We start from the raw sequence: 25,673 nt of genomic DNA, 5'->3' as shown, positions 1-25,673 counted from the left end.
TCAGTAGACCAGTATATGCAAAACGTTCGCTCTGGCGTCCAAAATGGCATAAAACAAGTTAGCTTCGAAGTCAGTAGTTACCTTGTTCGTACGTCACCTTGGCGTTTTAATCAGGTTTCTTTGTGGTCCGCCAAAACGTTAAAAAATACCATTTTGAAACGTTTGAAATAATATGTCAAAAGTGGCTGAAAAGACGTTATTTTTGACGTCAGTAAACAACGTTTTTTGTACGTCATTTATGACGTGTTAAAATTAGTTGCATTTGGTTTGTCTCAACGCTATGAAAGAACGTTAATAAAACGTTTAAAATTACGTTACAATTTGTCTAAAACAAGTTAATTTTAATTTCAAAAATCAACGTTATTTCTACTTCACTTATGACGTTCTAAACTGGTTGCATTATAGTTTTACGCAACGTTAAAATACAGCGTTAGTTTAACGTGTAAACGATGCCTAAACTGGTCTAAAAATGTTAGTATTGACGTCAGTAATAGACGTTCTTTGAATGAACATGCTGTGTAGAATTGCAATGGTTTATATTTTAAGAAATATGGATATGCAGACCGAATTAAATGGCTTGACAGCAAATAGGCCGATGCCAGACCGACAGTCCCCAATCGTCCCAAATCATTTGCATACAGTTTCAGGCGTAATCCGATGAATTTAGGACGTATTCCAGCAGATTTAAGTCTTATTTTGGGATTTTGATTTTATTCTGACCTCAGGGCAATCTACGGCCCGCTGGCCAGATTCGAGATCCTCTCTTTTAAAACGGCCGCCCAAGATATTTTTGGTTTCCATTCGGCCCATCCATGCCCCTGGTTTAGCGTAATTAGTATTCTATGGCGTATCCAAGCTTCAATAAGGTTAAGCGAAGCGTGACTCCACAATGAAATTATACATTTAGTTTATGGCGGTGCTTGGCGGTATGAAAATGTCACCCGATCTTAGAAATCAGTGTATTTCTAAGCAAAAAGGTCTACGACAATCAGGGCATCCAATGGCAGAAAAGTCTAGACTTTTAGACCTTGAGGTCCTGGCAATGCACTGATTTGGACCTTTAGGTAAACTCCCGGCGTAGATAAATTAAAAATATTCATTAAAAGTTCAGAAAAGATAACAACAAGTGGCGCTGTTTCACTATTGTACGTAAAAATTATTAAAAAAAAAAAATTCTTCAAATGCCGCTTACCACAACGCATATTGTTTGGGTTAGGGTGCGGGTTAGCGTTTGGTTGAGGGTGGGTCAATAATAAACATAATATTACTTGACCCACCCTCACCCAAACGCTAACCCGCACCCATGCGGTATTATTATTATTTTTTTTGCATAACTTTTCACGTACAATAGTGAAAGAGCGCCCAAAAAGTATGAGATAGGTTTAATAACACTTGACCCACCTAAACCCTAACGCTAACCCGAATGCTAACCCAAATAATGTGCGTTATTTTAATAATTCTTTAAATGCTGGGGAAAAAAGCCCAAACTCGGATGGGCATAAGATGGTTTCTCGTCCATTGTATTTAAGATTATTACGTCACAAATTGAGATATTGGGGCCTGAAGCGTTATAATTATTGAATTATCGCACATTATTTGGGTTAGGGCGCTGGTTAGCGTTTGGGTTTGGTTGGGTCAAGTATTGTTAAACTTAATCTTCTTATGCACATTTGTTAATGCAAATTAGTGTATTGTCCAAGAACTCAAAGTCTAAAAGTCGGACTTTTTGATCCTTTGAATGCACTGATTGTCGTAGACCTTTTTGCTTAGAACTGCACTGATTTCTGACGGATGGGGTGAAAATGCGGGGAAAGTTTTTTAAGTTTAATATTTCAACTATAAAGATAGTTTTACGTCTCCTATTACCCAGGACCCGAGTTTCTTTAAAACTCAAACCGTATCGGACTAATAATTGTCATAGATGAATATTATGATCGGCAAACCGCGACCCCGGAGACGAGATCCTGCATTCTGCTGCCAGTGCACTCCCGATATTTAAAAAAACATTATTGTACACCTTAAAATTTGGTGCTGAACACCCGATATCTCGGCGTGAAGTAACATTAAATGCAATCTGGTTGGAGACGCATGCATGTTGAAGGTGGCTATTTGCCAATCATAGGCCTATACCATAGTCTGCAAAAGAAACACAAGATAGGTTTGCCATGTAAAACTATGGACATAGATGTAGTCAGTAGAAGTTTACAAATGTATTTCTTTCTCTAGGAAAAAAGAGGCTATTTTCATGGCTTGCCTGTGTTTACTGAGCTTCAAAATTCGGTAGCAGGTTGAAACAAGTAACGCAATAACTGATTTAATATATTTCACTGAGTTGCAAGCTAATTCTGGAGTTGTGTTAAACTTTGAATTTTGACCTTTGGAACCCGGCTCATTCTTCCTAATATGGACATTTTAAATTTTAAATACAGAGTTGTCGGGCAAATAGCCTTTTCCTTACGAAAATTATCCTCAAATGAAATTGACTGTCATATTGTATTAGTTACTAGTCTGAATTTAAGACCAGTTTGATTTCCCAGAAAATCCTGATAGGGTACATAAAGTGCCTGTTTTCCTAATTGGCAAAAATTTCAATACATCATTATTCTGCCATAATTAAGTGTAGTTATACTAAACTTAGATTTGTATATTTTCAGAAATAAATAAATCGCTACCCTGCAAAGTGAATTGATGAACCTGTCACTGGAGAAATTTAGCTTACTTATAAAACTTTGTTTCGGCTTAAATCATTGACACATATAAATTTTTTTGAAAAGTTATAATAAGTTTTCTACCAGACATAATGTTAATCAAAATAAGAGCGCTGATTTTTGCTCTCCAATGTTTTCATGTGCTACTACATCAACCAGTCTGGTCGGTCCGCACTGAATCTTTTTTCAAATTTGTATATTGCAAAAATGAATTTTGAAAAAAATTTGGTTTGTGGTAGGATCCTGAACCTCAGGTTTCCAAAAAATGATTTGCACACCTTGACACTTACCCGAGATCTTAGCAAAAAGAGCCATGAATTGTGGATTGGTACATACCATAATTTGTGGCCGCCAACGATTCTGGCATTTTTTTCAAAAAAATCCTCTGCACAAAACTGTGCAATATATACTCCAGAAGGCGAATTTTCATCGAAAAACACTAGGCTTAACTATGGTTGGCAAGCCTGTCAATTGGCCGCACTTTATTTAACCAGTCAAATACTCATGTTGGATTCAAATGTTGTAAATTTGCGTTTTTAATAATCTTGATTGTAACTTTTTTAAAGAATTCAAATATGAAATGCTAGGGTTTACCTGTGGCAAACACATGTTCTCTGGTAATAACAAATTGTTTGTAATAGCAAAGTTGATTTATTTTGTTTAGAATAAATGCATGTATATATATGATGAATGGCGTTTGTCATAAAAGGAAACACTAGTCGGGGTATACCACAATCTAAGGCTACTTAGAAATTTAGAAGAACCAAATGCCTTATCTCCAGTGGACCCTGGTGATGATTTAAAAAATTCAGAGTGACGAAAGTTGTGACGGGGAGTTAAAATATTTCTTTACTAATGCATTTACTTGTTGTTAAATTTCGGTAGTAAACTTCTTGGCTTAACTTGGTGATTGTAGTAATGGTAAAAACTACTATAATACTGCTATAGTATTAGATGGGCATGGTTTTGCAAACATTCTTATTGATAGTCAAAAAATATTTTTTTTTTTACAAACCAGTGTACTTAAGGCAAAACGTTGATATATTTATTTAAAGTTAAAATCAAGGTTTATTTTTAACTTCAAATTGATTTATGATAGTGTGTATAGTATTTGACCAATATTTGACTGGTCAAATGCCCAACCATAGGCTAAACACAATTCACTCAAATAAGACCTGGGTCTGTAGCCCAAAATTTTGAGCTGTGCAGGTGTGCGATTAAGGGTTTCGCAATCCTTAGGTCCGGAATCGAACCGCAACTTAACCATTTTTCTAAATTTTAGGTGTGCAATTGACTAATTTTGGTGTGCACACAAATTTAAAAAATATTGTATTCAAAAACATCAACAGTCATGCACATCTTCCCACCTCAAAATTTGCACTTAGCACCTAAAATTTCATCATAATGTATCATAAAATGCACACTGGCTGCTACACAGGTTGCCTTTTCTTGGTGGATGGCACAAACATTCAAAAGTAGTTTTTCCAGTTTTTCAGCACAAAATTTGCTTTAGAGTTGACACCCTAGTATTGGAATTAAGTGGATCAGAATAGGCTTTAGTTCAATAAAAGCAAAACCAAATGACTTTTTCTTTGCTAATTCTTGCTGAAAAAGAGGCCTAGATAAAAACTTTGACCTGAGTAATAAGATTGGAAACTTGGATATTGCACGGGGGATGTTTGTGCAAATATAATTGGCTCAGCTGTAAAAAGTAACTTCACAAGTAAAGTTTTTTGGCTTTTAATTGATTTTTCATGGGTGAACCCATACAACAATTTTCTACAAAATATGCCACTACGGTGGAAAGTGCTACATATGCGGGTGTAGCGTATTTTTCAGCATCTTTTGCCGCTACATTGTAAATTGAAAGTGAGTAAAATAGAGTCCATTTCTCAAGACACTTTAAAACGTCATAAAGTGTTGTGCACGTCAGTCAAGAAAAGTTACAAGTTCTAATCTCCGCCAACCACACACTTTCTACACATACTCGTGACTCCCGAGTGGCTTGGCTCAAAGGCAATCGCGCTTTACAAAAGCCTGGAAATTGTACTGTGCCACACATAGCATTGCTTCAAAACTACTTTACTGTACCGCACTATGCTACGTCCTAAGCTTCGTCTTACTGTAGTTGCTTTATACAAATGTAATTATGTTTTACTCTACATGACTATGTTGTTTTTTTATTATTCGCTTACTCGATTGGTTGGCTGTAAAATATCCTAATTAATAATACAGTTTTATAATATATTAGAGATCAGAAAGAACTTTAGCCGAGCAGATCATTAACTTAGAACTTATGTTTATCTACATAACTCCTAATAACGCTAAACATAATATTATAAAAGACGATATATTAACTTTCTTATCTGGTGTAATACAAGTCTATATTTTACAGCTTTTCAAATTCCATGTTACCTTTTTTATACAATCCAAATCTCAACTCAGAGGCTATGGCTAACCTCCACTAAAAAAGTTGTAATAGTATAGGAATTTTTATAAATATGAAGTACAGCATATCTCAACAAGTTCTTGAGAGTACACAACTAAAAATTCTAGGTGACCGGTTGCACTTAAGTTAAAAAAAGTGCACCAAGCGTTTTAATATTTAGGAAAAATTGTTATACTTATTTTTTTTGCGGTGCAGGTTTGGTCTGTTGAAAAAACGTATGGGTGCACTTGCTAGATGTTCTACTGTAACTCAAGTTGGTGCTAAGATTTTCTCAATTTTTCAACTAACTATGGGAAACTGCAAGACCATAAAATTTGTGTATTTGCTTGACTCAAGGGCGAAGGCCAGTTTTTCAATATAGGTTAAAGTGAATTAAAATTATACCAGCAAATTAGCTATACAGCAATTATTTTCATTATTCTGCATAATTGTTAAATCTCAATGTTATAAAATTTACATTTGATTACAACTAAACATTTTAAAAGTATATATATTGTATTATAGGTATTTAAAGTATAGGTTTCAGATGTAGAACATCATTATTTGTAAATACAAAATCTAATTAGAAATATTTGACATTTATATTAAAAATTAAGAATTGACACTCACATGCATAAAAATGTTAACCACATTCTGCTATCAACATTTTTGACTTTGTTAAATTATGTTGTTACAAAACTTGTCCACTTCAATTCCAATGTACTTTTAAACTGATACAATGTTGTTTTATCTTGATACTTTAATTTGCAGGAAATTTGCTACTAAAATGATTCCTAAAGTAAATTGGGTTCAATTTGGCCATGAAGAATTGTTAAAGAAATAAACATTTAACAGTTTAATCAAAAATGGCTGCTTTACATGCATCCAATACTGTTCTTCCTAGTGCATCTCAAGGAATTGTTGAAGTAAATCCTCAGGGTCAAAAATATCCTCCACGGTATGTTACCACTATCAAATTTAGTGTTTTATAATAAACATGTTTTGGTAGTTTTATACTTCTAACATAATAAAATTAATATGTTTGCTTGTTTCTATTTGTATATTTTAATCAGAATATTTAGCCTAAATTATTTCAAGCCGAAATGGTTTGCCCTATCTCTAATTTACTATATAGATATCCATTATCCATAGGCACCAAACGTTAAAAATTCTAGGTCAATTTTTTAAAATCAGTACAAAATTCTTAGTTGTCATTTGTTCAAACGAACAGTACCTTTTTAGCTGTTCCCTATGTTATATTGAAACAATGCGTTAAGGTGTTTCTCATAATTTCATTGTAACAAATTACAAAAGCACGCTCTAAAACTATAATGACAACATATATTGACAATCTACTTTGATCATACCAAATAAATGGTTTTAAGTCTAAGCGCATTTCCACAATTATTTATTTACAAACATCAATGATAACAGCGTTTAAGTTATACGCTAACAAACTAGTAAGCCGACCCGTAAATTTTAACGCTTCGATTGGGCTGTGGAGTCAGTTAAAAATAACCAGAGTCCTACTCAAGTTAAATGTGCGATTTCCAGAGTCCGACTCCGACTCCTCAGTTTAGAAATTTGGTACTGCGCATGCACACATTGGATTTGGGAGTTTTAATTCGCAGCTCTGGTTGAAAGCTTATGCTTCAGATCGGTGGTTCTTAACCATGTTCGATTGAGCCCCTGGGGTACGACAAGGCTGTTTCAGGGGTTCGACGAGAAAGTTTTCTGAAATATTACTACACTGCCTATTTAAAGCTATACCAACAGTTGTATTTTGAATTTAAAAGTTAGTAATGTCTCCAAGACATGCTCACCAACAAAAGGTTTGTTTACCGACTTTAGCTACAACTCTTTTTTCAAACCAACTTCAAACCCTTCTCTATGTTTTTGTCCATTGTAACAATATCTATTCATTCAATAAAAGCAATGCATACTAGCCTGTTTAGCTGTGTGACTTATACGCTCCGAAAAGTACAATTTCTGCTCAGTTATGCTATAAATATTATTATTTCCACCAGTATGCAAATCTATTTTATGTGGCTACGGCTTCACTTATCCTTTTTTAGGTTTTGCTTGAACTCAAACAAACGCAATTTTATACTTGTTATCGCCTGCATATTTGTGCACAGGTTCGCTAGATAACAATGTTCGTTTTTAGGACTAATTGTTTTATGACATCATGTCTAACATAACTTTGTGCTGTTATCCCTGAAAACTTTCAAGCCCCCAAACAAAAATCCCATAGTTTGGTCAGAGTTGTGCCAAAGGTGCGAAATTTTTTGTGATATTTAGAAATACATCTGGGAGATTACCTGGCGTTCTTACTCTCACTATGCTACATATAAAAGGTTGTGTTTGAGCATGGCCTGGTACCCCTTTCATCCTCCCCTGCGAGTGTCATACTTGTATTTTGCCTAGAGCAGTGCTTCCTGACCGGCACTGTTACGACTTTTAACTAGTAATTTTAGAAAATTACCTAGGCCTCCTGTAAAGCCGCTAGTGAGTCCTTATTTCGGGTATAAATAACCTACTAGAGAGAACTTACATTAAAGACCACAACAAGAAAACCCAATGTACAGATGTATTGGTTGCAAGAGTAGAATATTACCACACCACAAACAATAATGACACTTAGACATACACGATTACTTAACAACCAACAGACAGGGCATATAACACTTGTAGTTTTACTCGCTAATTTCACAAGGCTACACCCAAACGTCTACTGAGCTCTAGGCGGTCAGCCGGCATAATATACGCTAAACAAAAACTCCCTCTCACGGGAACCGACGCGCTCCCGAGAACAAGAGGCCTGCCTTACTGGGCGGCCGTTTCGTGAAAAGATAACATTGGGCGGACCTTTTTGCGGGAAGTTTAACTGCGGCGAGAAACAAGCGATAAATGATCGTGAGATTTGTAGAGTTGTTTAGAGACAGGAAATAACAGGTCCAGAGTCCAATTAAATGGGCAAACACCAGAGCGCACAAAAATATTACTTTATTATACATGTCTCGAAATGCGAAAACCTAAATCCTAGCTCTACATATAAAACCAAAGGCGCAAAACTAATAATGAATGTTAGAATTTACAGTCGGCGTAATTAGCAACCGGTGATAATTTTGAAGTGCTAATTAAGCATGTAACAGGCACTGGTGCACCATGGGAAGCTACCAGGTACGTCGCGAACAAAAGAATACAAATTTAATATATAAAACATATATTTTGCAATTTTATTATTAGACTTAACTCATTGGATTCCACAGTACATTCCAGGGGAACACACAATAGATCTACAAAGCAACAATATCTAAACAGAATTATACATAATACCGCAGTATTAAGACCGCCACCATTATAATGCTGATATCGCAGTAATAACCATGTGCGGCAGAATAAGACATCAAATTGTCTGAATAAGACCTAAACAAAGAGGGTAAGGGACGATTGAGTTACACCGATCTGGCATCGGGAGCTTTTGTTGTCAATGTTTCCGCCTGTTTTGGAACGAGATTGTTTAAATATAAGGGTTAGCGAAGATAGTGACAAAGTTAGGACTTTGGTTAGATAACAGATAAAAATGCATTATTCTATAAAGGTCTTTCTCTATGCCTTGTTCCAAATTAGAAGTTATAACAACAATTAGTTTAAGTCTTATTTAGGTCTTATTCCGAACTGTGTGTTATTTCGAAGTAAATGTTGTTCGAAATTCGGTCATAAGGCTGGGCAAGTACTTTTCAAGATACATAACTATAAATCCTATGCAATAAAAAATTTCAGGCAATTTAAAAGAAATATAAACCTAAATTTATTTCCGCTCGCCAAGTGCGCCATCACGTTTTGAAATGTCTTTAGGTGCTGAAGTATAAAAAAAACACTGGTCTAGAAGTTTACCGATATCCCTTTTTTACCTTTTTTATATATCTGGTATGTGGTAATAATCTCAATGACTCAAAAATAAAATCCAAATAAACTTGGGTGCACTATGCACAAATCTGTAATGTAGCTTGATAATAATGAATTGCAAAGCCAACAAGGTCAATTAGATTGACATCATCTTGATTAAGACATTTTGATCCGATCTTGTATCATCTTCAGTTAATATGACGGAGAAGTAATTCAAACATCACTTATAAAAGGTGTGACGCAATTGTTAACAATTGACAATGTTCAAAGTAGAATAATGGATCCTTGGATTCGAATCCAAATGGGATTCGTATCCAATTTTTCTAGTTATATCAGGTATTTCAATCCCATATATATTTTTTTCTTTTTACCGAGGAAGGTTACGCCTAATTGTACATAGCGAGTGTCAAGTTTGGTTTAGGTGGGACCTGTCGCTTTAGCGATTTATAGTGCATGCAGTGCAGCGTGAGCATTTTTTCGGGTGACCAATTACTTTGCATCTCATGATAACCTGCAACTAATAATAAAGTTTTAATGAAGTGTTTTTGGCCAAGTGACTAACATGTAATGCCAGGTGCAGAGTTCACAATTTCTGTTAAGTTACAAAGCTAACATTCCATTATATAATGTGCTTGCCTTGGACAAAAGCACTAGAGGGTTACTCAAGGTAAACTTTTGGCTAATATTCAGCGAGGTTATGCATGATGTAATTGCCAAGTATTGGTTATGCATTACAGGCAAAAGTAACATTGTGTTCTTTTGCAGTACTATCGCAATGTTTTAATCATACCAATTGTGTCCCACCTTTTATAAGTGATGCTTAAATTACTTCTCATTCACATTAACTAATGATGATACAAGCTCGTATTAAAATGCCTTAATCATAACAATGTCATCCCACCTTTTATGAGTGATGCTTGAATATATTCTCAGTCACATCATATTGTGAAATCTAACTCTTAATTTTATGCTACAGTTCGTACCAGCCCTATGTTTTTCAACCCAACTTTCTAAAGCAACAAATCCGACAAAGAGAGTTAGAGAAGGCAACTAGATTAGGCCAAGTTGAAGAAAATGCCGGAAAATTTGGCCCACTAGGAGGCCACTTGCCCTCTTCTGCTCCAGGAGCTCCCTCCTTGCAAACGAATGTTGCTGAAGAAGTTGGTAGGAAAAAATCTGGAAGAAAAGTTATTGACTGGACTCCATCATGTACCTTGTATCTTGAGGTTTGTATAGAACATGTAATAAAATTCAACCAACTTATGTTTTTTTTAATATTGATAAATATCACTGCGGAAAACTACAGGTGTTCAAGTGTGTGCCCAAAACTTCTCATATCCTAAGACATTGTAATGTGCATCACTAAATGTTTTGACTAGAGCAGCTTTACAAATGTTACAAATACACACTGACATCTGAATAAACTACATAACAACAACTACATAAAACATTTCTAGAATGGACACATGTTCTATGAAAATGATAAATGGGCCACCAACAGTGTACTACCTTAAAAGTTATTTTTACAAATTTAGTGGATTGCCAAGTAAATGGCATTTTATTAGTACTGTGTATTTTACTATATTTACATTTTTTGTTGAAGATTATTTAAAATATCGCTTCTATGGCCAAAACTGCAATTAATTGCCAAAAAAATGCTATGCATATTGTAATCTAAAAATTAAATTGACAACAATTAACGTTTTAAACAACTTTGACTGCCTAAACAAATTAATTTTGTCACTACATGAGCATGCTAAGCATTTTTATGTTTTTCTATTGTTCTTTGTGTCGTTGTCATGCCTTCAGCAAATTCTTTAAATATCAGTAGTAAACGGTTAAAAATATATATTTGCATTTATAACTTGAAACCTAACATTCTAGAATACTTTGGGATTCTGCATCAGGGGCGTATCCAGAAATTCAAAAAGGGGGGGGGGGTTACGAATTTTCAACTTAGGGAATTCCCCGTTGTTTTTTCGTCTGACGTTAATGACGTCATAAAATAGTGACGGATAGGATGTCATAAAATAGCGATGCTAACGACGTCATAAACAAGAAAAAAAATCATCCGAAACAGCCAATTAACGTCCAGCAAAAGCGAACATTTAGACAGAAATCGAACACGTGCGTTATCCACAATCCTGCCAGGCGCCAGCAGCGAAACCGCTTAGTGTGCAATCGTTAACTTCAGGCAAAAAACTAAACCAAGACCGTGAAATATGTGTGATTGATTTTGGCAGATCCATGTACGGGACTAGGCTATATTGCAAAGCACGTCTTTCGCCATCTGCAATACTAAACGGAGATCGTTTTTCCCGGGTGTTTTTTCGATTACCACGACATATAAAACGATTTCGATCAAACGGTTTAACTTTAATACTTTAATTTAGTTCAACGTTTGATAACCATTTTAAGTTTGGGCGCTCCTGGCGAGCTTAGCGAGCGCGATTTTTTTTTTGGTATAACGGCGTTTCTTTGAAATTTCTTGCAAGTTTTTATTACATTGCCAAAAATGAAAAATGTTAAAAAATATATGTCAAATATTTTTGAATACGTTTTCGGTTTGTCCGCGACGCAATTGGCAGCTTTCCACGGCGCAACGGTAAAGAAGCGCTGATCTAGTTGAAAATAAAGCATCAAAACGTTAACAAATGGGACGTAGTAAGATGAATGGCGCGAAGCGCGAAAAAATTTCGCACTTGCGTAGTTAAAATAGTCGAAAAGTATTTGAAAGGAACTCGTGTATAGTTTGTCAAAGAGGCGACGGGCCCGATACAGTAGGTTGCCGACCCCAGTCTTACACCAACATCTGATATTAACGCAGACAACAAACAGCGAGAAACATCAGCACCGTCTAACTCAATGTTTTCAGAGAGCGGAAACTGCTTGATTTATATTATTAATTGTCGAACACACACTTGCTGATTAGCCAACCCGAACGAATAACGAAAGGCGAAAGAGAAAAACTACGGTCGACCAAACAAAAGACGAAAAACGGCGTTTTGCTTTTGATTTTGGTTTCGCATTAGCTTAAGACGCGTTACCCAATTACATTTAAAAACACGCAGTTTCAGACGGTGAGTAAAACTCCGACAAAAACGAACAAAAAACGATAATGTCACTTACGAAAAGGGGGGGGGGTCCGAACCCCCAACCCCCCCCCTGGATACGCCACTGTTGTGCATTCAACATTCCTATTTAATACCCTTAAAATGATGAAAGAATTTCCTAAAAATAAAACAACCTTGACAGCCAAACGAAATAGCCAACACATTCAGCAAAAAAGAACCTATGGACTCAAAGAAAACATGTGCATCATCTACACTCCTGCCAGGTGGCAGCTGTCAAACTGCTTAGTGTGCAATTGTTCACTTTAGTGGAAACCTAAATGTAGCATATTTTACAACATATTTTATTGCTACATAACAGAAGGTTAACATCTCTTATCACCTCTTAGATTTCTAATTGTTGCCAGCCTTGTTTTTCTACTTATCGCAAGACTCCACCATGATGTTATCTAGAAGTAAAAATTCATGCTTTACAGAAACCTAAATTACTATACTCTACTACGATAACTGCACTGCAATCTCATAAGCTTTGTCTTAGTGTAGCTTTGTTTTTTTGCAGCATATGTATTTTATTTTCATATTAAACATTTATGCCAATCCATGTGGAAAGTTTTGTTTTCTGTAAAATAAACAATTTAAACATTATAGGTTTTACAATGTGTTGTAAGACAAGGATTTAACAGATTTTTAGCTCAACTAAAGCCAGAACTTACATAAATAAAAATAAATATTAATAACAGTAAAGTTAATAAAATTAAACATTATACAAAACAAAGATTGTAAAATGTGTGTGATTGTTTCTGCCAACAGAATAAACCAATATATTCACTCAAGTGTTGAATACACACTAGATTCTAAATAAGCCACTGCATGTACAGAAAGTGCACTGGATGCCATTGGAAAGGCTTGCCAAAAATAAATCGGCCTGATCAGGATTTTCAAACATATTGTTCTAATTCAGGGGTACTTAAACTTTTTTCACATCGGACCCCTAAATTTTGTTTTTACTTTGCGTGGATCACGATAGGCAAGGAATTTTAAAGATGACGTCATAAATAGACTTCATAAATCTGCTGTTTCTGATCAAAAAAATGAAAAAACTATTCTTGCCTTACTCTAGTTTTAACACAGTTTTTAAACATAAAGTTTTGTTTTAAGCCTACACTGAGTTTACTTTAAAATGTAGGCTGTTTAAAGTTCCATATCTTCTTTTTAGCATTTTTACACCTTATTGACCACTGATTGTGTTCCAAGTGGTTATAAACTTTATAAAGGGATTATACTAGGCATTTAATTGGCCACCAAAAAAAATGCATGGATTGTTATGAAAGGCTACACCACTAATAATAATCTGTTTTTTATGGTGAAAACAAAAAAATACTCCCAGTGTTTTTTAAACCTGGCACATATTTTTTTTAGCGACGAAGATGGCAAAGACCATTCACTGATGTTCCAGCTTTGCTTCCAGATCCTTCTTATTCAATAGAAATGCAAGCTCCAATGGCCTACAGACAAAGCTCAGCATCAAGTGTTGCAACTAAATTTGTTCGAAGTGCCACAAACAAAATGAAATGCCCTGTGTATAAGGTTTATGCAGTTCTGTTTTGTTATATTCTATGTCAGTGCACAGCTGAAGCAACATTTTTTAATGCAGGTTGTCTGGACTCCAGATGGCAGAAGACTTGTTACAGGGTCTGCAAGTGGAGAATTTACTCTTTGGAATGGAACCGCTTTTAATTTCGAAACTATTCTTCAGGTTATTAGGTTTTTCAGTTAACTTGAATATATTTAAGTAATATAGCCTTTTATAAGTCCAATGCTCAAAACAGTATGGGAAGTACCAACCCAAAGGTTGTACCCATAGGCGCCGAACTTTCAAAATTCCAGGGCGTTTGTTTAATCAGTGCAAAATGCGTCAGTAATCATTAATCACCAACAAAACGTACCAATACTTAAAACCGATTTAGCGCTTCCATGTTTTGTCATTGAAACAATGCGTTGTATGACGTAATAAATAGCAAATGCGCGCGACATGATGATCTCTGTCAGTGAACAATATAATACTTCCTTGATACACAATTATTTATTCACAATACTAAATGGTAAAGCGTTAAGTTATACTTGCTAACAGAGTCGTAACCTACCTGAAACACACGCACATAGACCTCATTGTTGCGTTATCTTTAAAGTTTTGATAGACAATTTTTTTATGTTGGTTGCGATTGGAAGCTTATGCTTAGGATTAATGTTTTTTTATAAGCGATCGAGCTTCACAGCGTCTTTTAAGATTTAGAAATGTTACGTCAGACGAAGCAGTGTGTAAAATGGGGTATAAAAAATAGAAAAAGAACAGGTTGACAGTTGTGTTGATTTGAGGATCATAGGTTGATGCCAATTTACCAGAAGAGGTTTTACTCCGACAGAACTCTTATCAGCCTATAGGGCTAAGGCTTTGACGACCGACATCAGAGTTCGGAAACCTTTTTCTATAGACGTGTGTCTAAACTAAACCTAAAATGTTTCGGTGGGCCAATATTAAATTTTACCTGAGAATTCTTTGAAAATGGGCGTCTAAAAACGCTCTGCACACCCATGTTCGGCGCCTATTGATATACCTGTTTACTGTAAAACAGTTTGTTAGCCATGAAAATCCACTAACTTTGGCATCACAACAACAATTTGTGCTTGTAGATTAGTAATATTATCACTAGGGCGAATATTTTTTGACTTACAAAAAATTGTAAATTTTGACCTGAAAAAATGAAATTTTAACCTAAAAATATATATTTTTTTTTAAATTTGGACTTATAAGAAATACATTGATTTAAACAGCATATTGTTGTTTGAAGTACTGCATTAGTGCCTTGAATTCATCAACCACTCGTTTATGCTGTTTAACTGACTACTGGTGAAACAAAATTCACTCATTTTTTCTGGTTTATGCAATACTCTTGGGAATGGTAGTTGATATTTTTGTGATTTCAAAAAAAAAAACAAGTATAAAAATACCAAAGAAAACAAGACGCTGGTAACTTTAGAAAATGTTGTGTAAACAGTTGAAATACAAGGTATAAAAGGTAAAAATATCAAAATACTGTTCAATAGATTTGTTCAAATCAGAGATACACACTTCTATAAAGCAAAAACGACATTCGAGCTCAACCTAGTGCAATAAACTAAGTCTGGGTGGTTATTTCTACCGGCTCGCGTATACCGTATATTGCTAGTGACGATAAATTACCGTTAAAATATTGTTGCATATAATAAAATATAGGTTTTTAGTTTTGTAAGTGATGTATGTGCATTTTTAAACGATTTCGACTTGAAAGAATTTTGACAAATTTTGACCAAACGTGTAAATTTTGACAAAATTCTCCCTAATTATTACTTATCTTCATCTCTCATTGGCGCGAGGACAAATGCATAATCTCAACCCTGCAGTCTAATTCGTCTCAATAAGACACATAATATCAAGTGATTATTTTCTCTCTATTAAGAAATATACAAATAAAATGCCTAAACTGAGTATGTCACCAATTCCTAATGCCATTTAAGACAGCATTTATACCTGGGATATTAAACTCATATGACTTTTTGCCACTTGCTTAGACAAAAAGTCTGCTTTTAGTTCTTTTGAACAAGACTTTGCTATAAACTTATTGTGCTATCTGTCAGTTAAGTGTTATTTTTGTTGCATAAACATGTCATTGTCGTGGTGGTGTTTAAGCAATGATTAGCTTTGAACAGTTTCAGAAGATCTAGTTTTCGAGTTCTCTAGTTGGTTGAATAATAACATATATTCCTTGCTAAAGGCATCCACAAATTAGGCAATCAGGTGGCAACTTAGTGCTGAGCTGACAAGTGCGAAATTACAACTTCAATATATTTTTTAGTTTTAATTGTGACATTTGCCCAGTGATGAACAATCTAAATAAAAACAAATTCTATTCAATAGGTATTCTTTGTATGAGAAATCCAAAGTATTTTACAACCTGGTTACATATTTTATATCTTGCCTCAGATTAAAATTTTGTTGTATGGTGTATCATAAATTTTCTTACTTCGTAGTAAAAAGCGTAAGTGAAAAAGTGGATGCCGCTTACCTGCAAAAAACTTATTTTTTTTAATTAGGCCCATGACAGTCCTGTGCGTGCTATGTCTTGGTCTCATAATGATTCTTGGCTGATAACAGGAGACAACCAAGGCTACATAAAGTATTGGCAGCTAAACATGAATAATGTCAAAATGTATCAAGCCCACAAGGACCAAGCATGCCGATCAGTTTGGTAACATAAATTCGCAATTAACATTTAGCTTAGACATGTGATGTGTGGTTTTTATAATGAATTACTGTATATTGTTTATAGTTTTGGTCCAACTGATAGCAAATTTGTCACAGCAAGTGACGATGGAACTGTCAGGGTTTGGGATTTTTTACGCTGCCATGAGGAACATATTTTGAGAGGGCATGGATCTGATGTCAAGCAGGTAATTTTTTGCACCATTAAGCAAAGCTTTTAAAAATCACCCATTAAACCAGTGGTTCTCAACCAGGGTACTGCGGCGCCCTGGTGTGCCATTTCTAATGCTCAAGGGTGCTGATAGGTATTTAAAAATTTTTAAGAATCTGATGCAGGCGCGTAGCGTGACTGTTTTAAAGGGGGGTGTCCCAAATTTTCAACTTAGGGAATTTCCCTATTTTCCGTCTGACGTTAATGAATAATGACGTCATAAAACAGTGACGGGTGTGACGTCATAAAATAGTGATTGGAATGACGTCATAAAACTTCTAATTAGAAACAACTAACGTCCAGCAAATGCGAACACGTGCTTCGTCGACACTCCTGCCAGGCGAAAAACTAAACAAAGACCATAAAATATGTGTGAGAATCATAAACTATCAGCAGCGCAGTTTCTTAAGTTCCATGTACGGGACAAGCGGTAAATTACAGGCACGCCTTTCGCCCACCTACAATGCTAAACGAAAATATTTTTTTCCTGGTGTTATCATGCCACAATTAGCGCAACATCTGCACTGAGCAGTGTGCCAAGTCTGTTAAAATACAAGCTGCGGTTGAGGGGAAATAAGTTGTGTCAACTGCACACTAAATACGTGGTCTTAGAAATGAATATGCTTATAGAGAATAATTTTTTGTTAACCATCATAACTTAAAAAAGGGCGACTTTGAAATGCGCACGTCATTATACCACCATTTAAGAATCTGCTTCAGTTAACAAAAAATCCGTTGTTAACCAATATCGAATATTAGAGCAGGCAACAAACAGCGAGGGACATTAGCTGCTCCTAACTTCAAAGTTTTAGCAAGAAAAAGGAAAGATGGTTTGTCTTAGCGTTGTCGAATTCACACTTGATGATACATTAAACATAAGATTACATTAAACATAAGCACATCTTGTATATATAGGAAAAAATAGCAAGATTCATCTTTTATGCATGTTATATTTAACATTGATGAACATATCAGGTATATGTTATTTTCAATTAAAGCACACACGAATATATTTATATATATATATATATATTGCAGAGGTAAATAAAACATTTCAAAGAGATCGCGTTGTAATGTTGTTAATAAAAAAGGTGCATTCTTTGAAAAAATATACAAAAATATAAAGTGTCTATTTACAAGTGAAGTGAAAATTTATTTTTAGAAGAAAAAAGTGACCCTGATATCGATTTTAAATTGTTTTTAACAATGTGTTTTTCTATTGGTTGTGAACTATCTTTTTCATATGCATTTTTTAAATAAAGTTTAGCTGTTGTGCTGTACAACCTTTTGTGTTAAAAAATAGCATATCACATAGTTGTTCACTAATATATTCAATTAGTTTTGCCTAAAATCACTGTGTAATTTTTTCTACAGGCCATTTCTTTTGCTCTCTTTTTTCTTAGCCTCGAATCAAGACTCAGAAATTTTTTTCCTTATATTTATGAGACACCCTTTTTGTGACAAAACAGAAATTGATCGTAACATAATTGTCCTAAACATGTATATTCTTATAAAATATTTAGTTACAAACTGGCAACACTGCCTAACTATTACTTGACAATGGTGAAAATAATATTAAACAACTCCTTCAAAGTAAAAGTATTTAGGGAAATTTACGAAATCTTCTTGGAGTGTGACATTGGAGCTGTTCACCCAATAACATTTAGTGGACACCTAATAATGAATATGCAAGGGTTTTGCAAATGGTAAACAATTCGTTGCCTGGGCCACTTGTTTTCCACATTTATACAAACATTATAAATATTTAGCCATAGCAATAGGTGTAATCCAAACTTACCATTTGTGTGTGTACAAATTAAGACCAACCTTTTAGCATTAAACGCAGTTAAAATCAATTTTAACAATTAAAATTATTGGATAGAAACAGCAGAATTGAATTTAAGTACCTTTTAGATATTCTACTTTGAGCACCCCTACTTACAGTTTAGCCACAAGTTTTTTATCTTCTTGTCAACATGCAACACTAGTTTTGTAATGTTGTTTAAGCACAACATTTGGGACTGATATAATTTAAAACCATTGGAACTGATATAATTTAATGTTTTACCGCCGATTGTTGCGCCTAATTGCACAAACGCGTGTGGTAAGTTGGCCTGTCGCTGCGGCGACCAATTTACAGAGCTTGCTTTAAATGTAACCTGGTAGTGCAGTGTCAGCGTTTTTTCGGGCGACAGTTACCGCGTCTCGCGATAATGTTTGTCTAATAATTAAGTGTCAATCAAGCGTTATTGGGCGAGAGGCTAACGTGTAATGTCTGGTGTGGAGTTCGCAATTTCCCTAAATGCGTTAAGTTGCAAAAGTAATATTACGTTGTAAAACGTGCTGGCCGTCTACAAAATGCGCTATAGGGTCACTTAAGGTCAACTTTAGGCCAATATTCAGCAAGGTTATGCAGTTATGCGCAGTGTAATTGTCAACAATTCGTTAAGTCAATAGTAACTTTGTATTCTTTGCAGTACATTATTTGACTGCATTACAGATCACGTTAGTAAAAAAATAAGCCCTAATGCTTGAAAAAACAGGACCGAATTGCTTAAGACTTCTGTGTGCAGTGTTGCATTGTACTCACTATTGGCAAAAATATAAGTTTTGGCAACAACCTGGACAGTTGACATATTACAGTTTACACAACTGCTTCAAATGACAGTTGTTAAGAATGTTAAACACATGGGAGATTTTTTTTATTATAATGTACACATGTTAGAAAATTGTTTGGGCGATTTATTGCTGTGATTGGGGGCCCTGTAGGGTAGATTAAGATTAATCCCTTCCCCAAACAAAATCGAGGTTAAATAATTTAATAAAAATATACTAGGATTCGCTATTCTGGATTCGTTATTCTAGATTCGAAACCTATTATTCTAGAATACATTGGGATTCTACTTTGAACATCCCTAGTGTTAACAGAACATGCAACACTTTACTTGAATGTTTACAATTAAAAAAAATATATCAACAATATTTGCACCAGATAATATTTGGACTAAGCAAAAATCTTATTAAAAGTATATCTTATGTAAAAATATTTGTGAAAATATTGGGATTTACATATTTTTAAAATCAAAAAGTACATTTACCTGTGTGGGAAGTTCTAAAAAAGCATAGGGTTTTTCTTATAACTAAGTTAGTAAGATGCGTTACCTAAATATTGATTTATTTTTCAATTACAGGTTGATTGGCATCCACAGAAGTCCCTTTTAGTTTCTGCAAGTAAGGATTTGCAAACTCCAGTTAAACTGTGGGATCCCAAGTCTGGTCAAAGTTTAGCAACAATGTAACAACATTTTTTTTTCGTAAAAAAACAAATATTTGTCGGACTAATCGATAAATTTGTTCAGACATGCACACAAGGGCACTGTAATGGATGTCAAGTTTAATCGCAATGGAAACTGGTTTCTTTCCGCCTCTAGAGATCACCTTGTGAAGTTATATGATATACGAAAGCTTAAAGAAGAGATTCAGGTATAATGCGAGGGTATTTGTTACCCAAACTGACATTTATAGTTTTTATTTAAAACTACACAGTGCAGGTTAATCAAACCATAAAAAATTATCCACATTTGAATATAAAAATGGTTAACCCTAAATTGTTATTTTATTTACTTCAAACCTTAAACCAAAATAGAAGTGAATGAAATATACCGAGTGTATTCATCCTAATAAACTTCAACACAATGTTCTTTTCTACTTTTTAACGATTTCTTTCTAGTGATCGCTTTGCTGTTTATATTGTTTTCATTGTTTGAAACTGTGAATCATAGTTAGATCAGTTACATTACTTCAGTTCAATTGCAACTACAATTACTCCCTTAAATATTTCAATTACATTACAATTACAATTACATTGAAAGCTGTAAAGTGCAATTTACGTTTTCTATTACTAGTGAAATATGGAAAACAGTCTCATCGCTTCCCAAAGAAAATAAACAACGTGTATCATTATTAAAACTTTTTTCTCAATATCAATGTATTGAGCCAAAATTTTAGCAAATTACAATTACAGTTAAAATTTCACAGAATGAAAATCCCTTAAATTAAATTTACAATTACAAAAAAAAATGTAATTAGTTGCATCAATAACAATTACAAATGATCCAACTCTGCTGTGAACCACTAAAAAAAATTGCGAAAGGCCCAAAATAAGTTTTCATTCTACTTGTCTAGTATAGCATAGAAAAAACAAAGGTTTTTCTTTGACACCTCCTAATTGCTTTATGAAAACCATAAACGTTTGTTTGATGACAAAATATTTACGTGGTTCACTGACTTTGTTTGCAACTTGAAAAGGTTTTTCGTGGTCACAAAAAAGAGGCATTTTCCGTTGCTTGGCATCCAATACATGAAGATATGTTTGCGAGTGGTGGTTCTGAGGGAAGTATTATTTACTGGCAAGTTGGGTAAGAATTATGCAGTTAACTGTTTTAAGTTTTTTAGGTGACTGCTTATTGTTTTGTTCTTTTGACAGTGAGGAGAAGGAGCTAGGAGGACTCGAAGGTGCTCATGACAGTTTAATTTGGAGTCTTGCATGGCACCCTCTTGGACATATTCTTGTTTCAGGATCAAATGATCACAGCACGTAGGAAACTATCTGTGTAATTTAACATATTAAAAATGTTTAAAATATTTAATAACAACTGTAATTTCTTATGAGCATTTTAAGCCACTAGTGCAGAGTCAGTTAATGCCTTGTACTAATTGTTATTTTGGGGAAAGTTTGCCATGAATGTTTTATATATATATATTTTTTTGTGCCGCAAGCTAGAAAGTTTAAAAAACGCCAGTTTGAAGGCAAGTGATTATTAGTCATAAATTAAATTACCATATATGTGTATCAGCAAAATAATCTAGCAAAGCTAGCAATTCAGGTCAGAAACATTAACCAGATCTTAAAAGATATATATACATTTCGCCAACTAAAATAGAATGATTCTATTTGAATAAGATATACTGACGATGCCTTAGTTGGCGAAATATATATATATCTTTTAAGATCTGGTTGATGTGTCTGACCTGAATTGCTAGCTTTGCTAGATTATTTTGCTGTTACTCATCAGGAATTAAGGTCGACATTTATCTTGCAAGGGTCAAGGTGATTTCTATTATTCACATATTCAGTGCAACATATATGTATATATCGACTATATGACCTATATTATTAAAAAATATACATTTAAGTTAAAATGTAATCGACTCTTGACAGGAAATTCTGGACCAGAAACAGGCCTGGGGATAGCATGAGAGACAAATATAACTTATTTCCCAACCCAGAAGATATAGCAATGAAAACTACTTTGACTTCAAATCAAGAAGAAATGTCTGTAATGTCTCATATACCAGGTATTTTTTTTACTTTACAAAGTTTTCAACTAAAAAAAACAAATAAAAAAAAATGTGTATTTTCAGGTATGGGAGATGCTGATGCTGCAGCGGCAGATGTAGCCAAGAGAGAGGAAGAGGATCTAAAAGTAGGGATTCCTGGTTTGGACTGGTCATTCGAAGAAAAGACTGAATTCCAAAGAAAGGTATTTACTATAGTTAGTTTTAACTTCAAGCATATGACCGAGTCTGGTAAACTTTTCAGCAGGGTGGAATAGAGTTTGGTGGTTATTATATGTAGGCACATTAGCGTATGAGAGAAAATGTTGTTGCAGGGGCACAAGAAAACAGAATTTTCAAAACAAAATGATTTTGTTCCTCAAAGGGTTAATACTACTACTACAGGGTATGATACCTTAAATTTTCAAATCCTTATCTCTTTTAATTAAGAATATCACTGTTTATCTCAAAAAACAATAATTTTAAAAGCCGTGTGCGACTGCCTATGCTGTTTTATTTTTTATTGCCTTTCTGAGTATAGATATTTTTGAGTATATGGCATATCTTTAAGTACACTGTGCTTTTAACATTGATTAGTAGGGCGATTATTTTTTGACCAAAAAATTAATAAATTTTGACCTAAAAAGTTAAAATTTTGACAAATTTTACCTAAAAATAATTTATTTTGTGTTAGTAATACACTGATTTAAATAACCTAGACGTCGTTATTCGCACGTTTTTATACAGTATATTGCTCAATGAAGATATAATACAGTTAAAATGACTTTGAATATAAATCAAAACTATTTTTTTTTTAAATTGAACGATAAATTAAAAAAAGCTGTCTATAGTTTTTTTTTTAATTTTTTAAACGATTTATGTGCATTTTTATTCGAGTTTTACTTAAAAAAATTTGAATAATTTTGACCTAACGTGTAAATTTTGACTTTTTTTGACAAGTCAAAAAATAATCGCCCTATTGATTAGTATGATTACTGCTTAACTATTTAAAAATATCTTGTCAAATTCTAATCGATGGTAAACGAAATCTTTAACTAAACTTATTTAATGCAGATGGTATTGCAACAAGATAACCGAAAGAAAATACCTTTCTCACGTCCTGTGCCCCGCACTTTTGCTGCCGCATGGGAATCCAAAAAGGAGGGTGCCCCAAGGCGACAATGGTCAAGATCTCCATCACCACCAAGAAGAGAAAACTTTGATGAACCACCTCCATGGCACAGAGATGAACGCCCTCCTCCAAGATTTCGCCATAGACCTCCAACTTCTTGGCATCATCCCATGGGTGACCTTCCTCCAAGGGGGCCACTGGTTGATGACCGAAGGCCTCCAGAATTTCATCCAGGTCATGTCCCTCCTGGGCATGAAAATTACCTTGATTTAAGGCTACAAGGTTCTGATCAAAGGCCTCCTCCAAGAATGGATTTTCCTCCCCATGGAAACCTACATCCACCAAGTCATGAAATACCCGTTGAGGAGAGACATTACCTGAATCATGGTGAAGAGTTTTTGTCCCCAAACCATCGTGATCGAGAATTTGACAACCTAGGACCAGAAGATAGTATTTTGCCTCTTACCCACAGACCACCACATCTCCAACATGTTTCACCAGGTCCCAATCTTGATCAACCTCAAATAAACTTTCCTCATGATCAAGAGAACATAGACTCAGAGTGGCCTGGAAAGTTTGATCAAGAACCACCATTCAAAGGAGGTAGACATCCTCCCATTGATCATTTTCACCAAGAAACGTTATATGAACCAAACCTTAATCATAATACAAATGAGTATAACTTTGATGGAGAAATGGCCTTCAATGAACAGAACGTTCCCATGAATCACCATTCTGACCGTGGAATAATGCGTGGAAGGCCCAGAGGGGGTTTCATGGGTAGACCACCCCTCCGCGGAAGAGGTCGCAGAGGGGGTCCAAGATTTCCCGGGCCACCTGATGCCTTGCCCAACAGAGGCCGTTGGCCGCCGACAAGGTCTAATGGCCCTATTCGAATGCGACGTGGAGGCAGGCGACCTTAGGAAACTTAAATGTCTAATATGAGGCAACTGGGAAATATTTTGTTGTGCATTTCACTGCAACTCTCAAAACTACAATCATTTGTAAAACAACTTTTATAATTACAACTCTGTTTGGTATGTATTTTATTTATCATACTGAAAAATAAATTTGATACCTACAGTTGTGTACATTAGTTTATACAAGAAATGCATTAATACTTATCAATAACGATCAAAAATAATATGAGGGTATATTAAGCTTCAGTTAAATCATCATTGAAATATAAGTGTATTGCTGGTGTCCACAACTCCGCATCCATGCTGAGTTCATAAAATTCTTCATCTTCGTCAATTAGTCCATTTTCTTTTAGTGTTTTCTCCATGTCCAGGGAAATGCCATCGTATTTCCAAGTGTAACTTGCTGCATGAGCATTATATTTTAAATACCGCTGCAGAATTTCCAGCATGTTTTCTTCAGAACACACCTAAAATTAATTAGATTATGATTCATTTTAGAAAAAAACAGGTAATAATAAAAAAGCATTGGTTTTTCTGTATGGGATCTTACCTCAATGGACTGTTCTTGAGATGTTAATGTGTTAATGATTCTGATTATTCTTGTCTTTTCACTTAAAACTCCAACCTCATATTTAGTGTCCTTCCACCATGGACGGCCAAAATCATTAGCCCAATTAGACATTGGGCATGGTGGTGGAATGTGCACAAATCTTCCATGCGGGGCATAGTATTTACGAATTCCTGTTGATGGATCAATGTGGGTACGAATCTGACAACAGTGGCCAAACGTTAACACTCAAAATCATTATGTAACATGAGACACACAAGAAACTTACATCTCCTGTTTTCTTATCAAACCAATGAGAAATGTCTTTGCCAGCACTGGCTATAATTGGTTTTAGCAAGAGGTTGCCTGCAAACATAACCCAGATTAACACTCAAAAATGATAGTTGGTCAAAACATCAAAGGTCGCTGTCAACATGGATAAATTGAAAGTGGCTTATTGGCCTGATATGATAACACACGTACACTCTTTATTGAGTATACATTTACTTAAATTAAGGCTAAGTTTGGGTTAGGGTGGTGGAATTATTAAATTTAATTTCCCGGTTATGCATTATTTCCCGTGTATAACACAATCTTTAAACTGCTTTGTTACTTAGGTAAACAGCACCATGAAGTGCATATTGGCTATTTTCCCGGATCGGACTAATGCATTCAAATACTCCCTTTCCGGTAAATTTTGAATAATTCTGACTTGCTTTACCTGAAAATTCATCGCATAACGGCGTTAAATCATACACTTTGCCAAGGTAAGAAACCCATACATCTTTTATAGTGTTGTGCAACGAGACTTCGTTAGAAGTAAAGAATTTTGGTCGGGCAACCATGATGAGCTACTTGTAATGAGCAGAAAATGAAAGCAATGTAGAACTAAATAAATTTAAAATGGGGAATACCCACACGATTGTTTCCATAGTAATTTATTTGACACTGGTATTCTGTATTTAATGTGTATTTTTTTTTGTAACTTTTAACTTACACCAATAATATGAAAGTGTTTATTTTTTTCAAGTCGAAAACTTATATAGATTCTATTGAAGCTCCTAAATTAAAAAATTAAAAAAATAGTACCAATTAACTATAATTTAA

At 34.6% G+C, this 25,673-nt stretch overlaps 2 protein-coding genes across 3 annotated transcripts; one reads left to right on the top strand and one right to left on the bottom strand.

Annotated features, from left to right (window-relative positions):
- The first annotated feature begins 1,622 nt into the window (after positions 1 to 1,622).
- On the top strand, positions 1,623 to 24,405 carry LOC146148696 (pre-mRNA 3' end processing protein WDR33-like). Of its 2 annotated transcripts, none has more exons than XM_083386618.1 (13): positions 1,623 to 5,518; positions 5,908 to 6,094; positions 10,025 to 10,274; positions 13,539 to 13,706; positions 13,774 to 13,875; positions 16,251 to 16,405; positions 16,487 to 16,607; positions 19,822 to 19,925; positions 19,990 to 20,113; positions 20,939 to 21,048; positions 21,117 to 21,227; positions 21,852 to 22,173; positions 23,042 to 24,405. In XM_083386618.1, the coding sequence occupies exons 2-13, from the start codon at positions 6,003 to 6,005 to the stop codon at positions 24,020 to 24,022; spliced, it is 2,640 nt and encodes an 879-aa protein (XP_083242744.1). In that variant the 5' UTR covers positions 1,623 to 5,518; positions 5,908 to 6,002; the 3' UTR covers positions 24,023 to 24,405. The 2 variants fall into 2 exon arrangements, with proteins under 2 accessions (XP_083242744.1, XP_083242745.1); XM_083386619.1 differs by having other exon boundaries at positions 1,624 to 6,094; positions 21,852 to 21,988; positions 22,055 to 22,173; positions 23,042 to 24,402.
- Positions 24,114 to 25,432, bottom strand: LOC146148695 (cytochrome b5 domain-containing protein 1-like). The gene is made up of 4 exons (XM_083386620.1): positions 25,288 to 25,432; positions 24,856 to 24,932; positions 24,570 to 24,788; positions 24,114 to 24,486 (listed from the first exon to the last, which is right to left on the bottom strand). The coding sequence occupies exons 1-4, from the start codon at positions 25,409 to 25,411 to the stop codon at positions 24,256 to 24,258; spliced, it is 651 nt and encodes a 216-aa protein (XP_083242746.1). The 5' UTR covers positions 25,412 to 25,432; the 3' UTR covers positions 24,114 to 24,255.
- Between the last annotated feature and the right edge of the window lie 241 nt (positions 25,433 to 25,673).

This window comes from Ascidiella aspersa, chromosome 4 (genome assembly GCF_963924565.1).
Source record: "Ascidiella aspersa chromosome 4, kaAscAspe10.2, whole genome shotgun sequence".
In the NCBI taxonomy this organism is placed as follows: Eukaryota; Metazoa; Chordata; class Ascidiacea; order Phlebobranchia; family Ascidiidae; genus Ascidiella; species Ascidiella aspersa.
The sequence above is the reverse complement of the archived record's forward strand: the minus strand, read 5'-3'. Positions and strand labels throughout refer to the sequence as shown.

Excerpts from the sequence above, each read along its gene's own strand:
- LOC146148696 (XM_083386618.1), top strand. The coding sequence starts at position 6,003 with ATGGCTGCTTTACATGCATCCAATACTGTTCTTCCTAGTGCATCTCAA. Across the intron at positions 13,876-16,250 it reads ATTTCGAAACTATTCTTCAG|GCCCATGACAGTCCTGTGCG; the intron begins GTTATTAGGTTT and ends TTTTTTAATTAG. Across the intron at positions 21,049-21,116 it reads ATTATTTACTGGCAAGTTGG|TGAGGAGAAGGAGCTAGGAG; the intron begins GTAAGAATTATG and ends TTCTTTTGACAG.
- LOC146148695 (XM_083386620.1), bottom strand. The coding sequence starts at position 25,411 with ATGGTTGCCCGACCAAAATTCTTTACTTCTAACGAAGTCTCGTTGCAC. Across the intron at positions 24,789-24,855 it reads TTGATAAGAAAACAGGAGAT|ATTCGTACCCACATTGATCC; the intron begins GTAAGTTTCTTG and ends CACTGTTGTCAG. Across the intron at positions 24,487-24,569 it reads CTCAAGAACAGTCCATTGAG|GTGTGTTCTGAAGAAAACAT; the intron begins GTAAGATCCCAT and ends AATTAATTTTAG.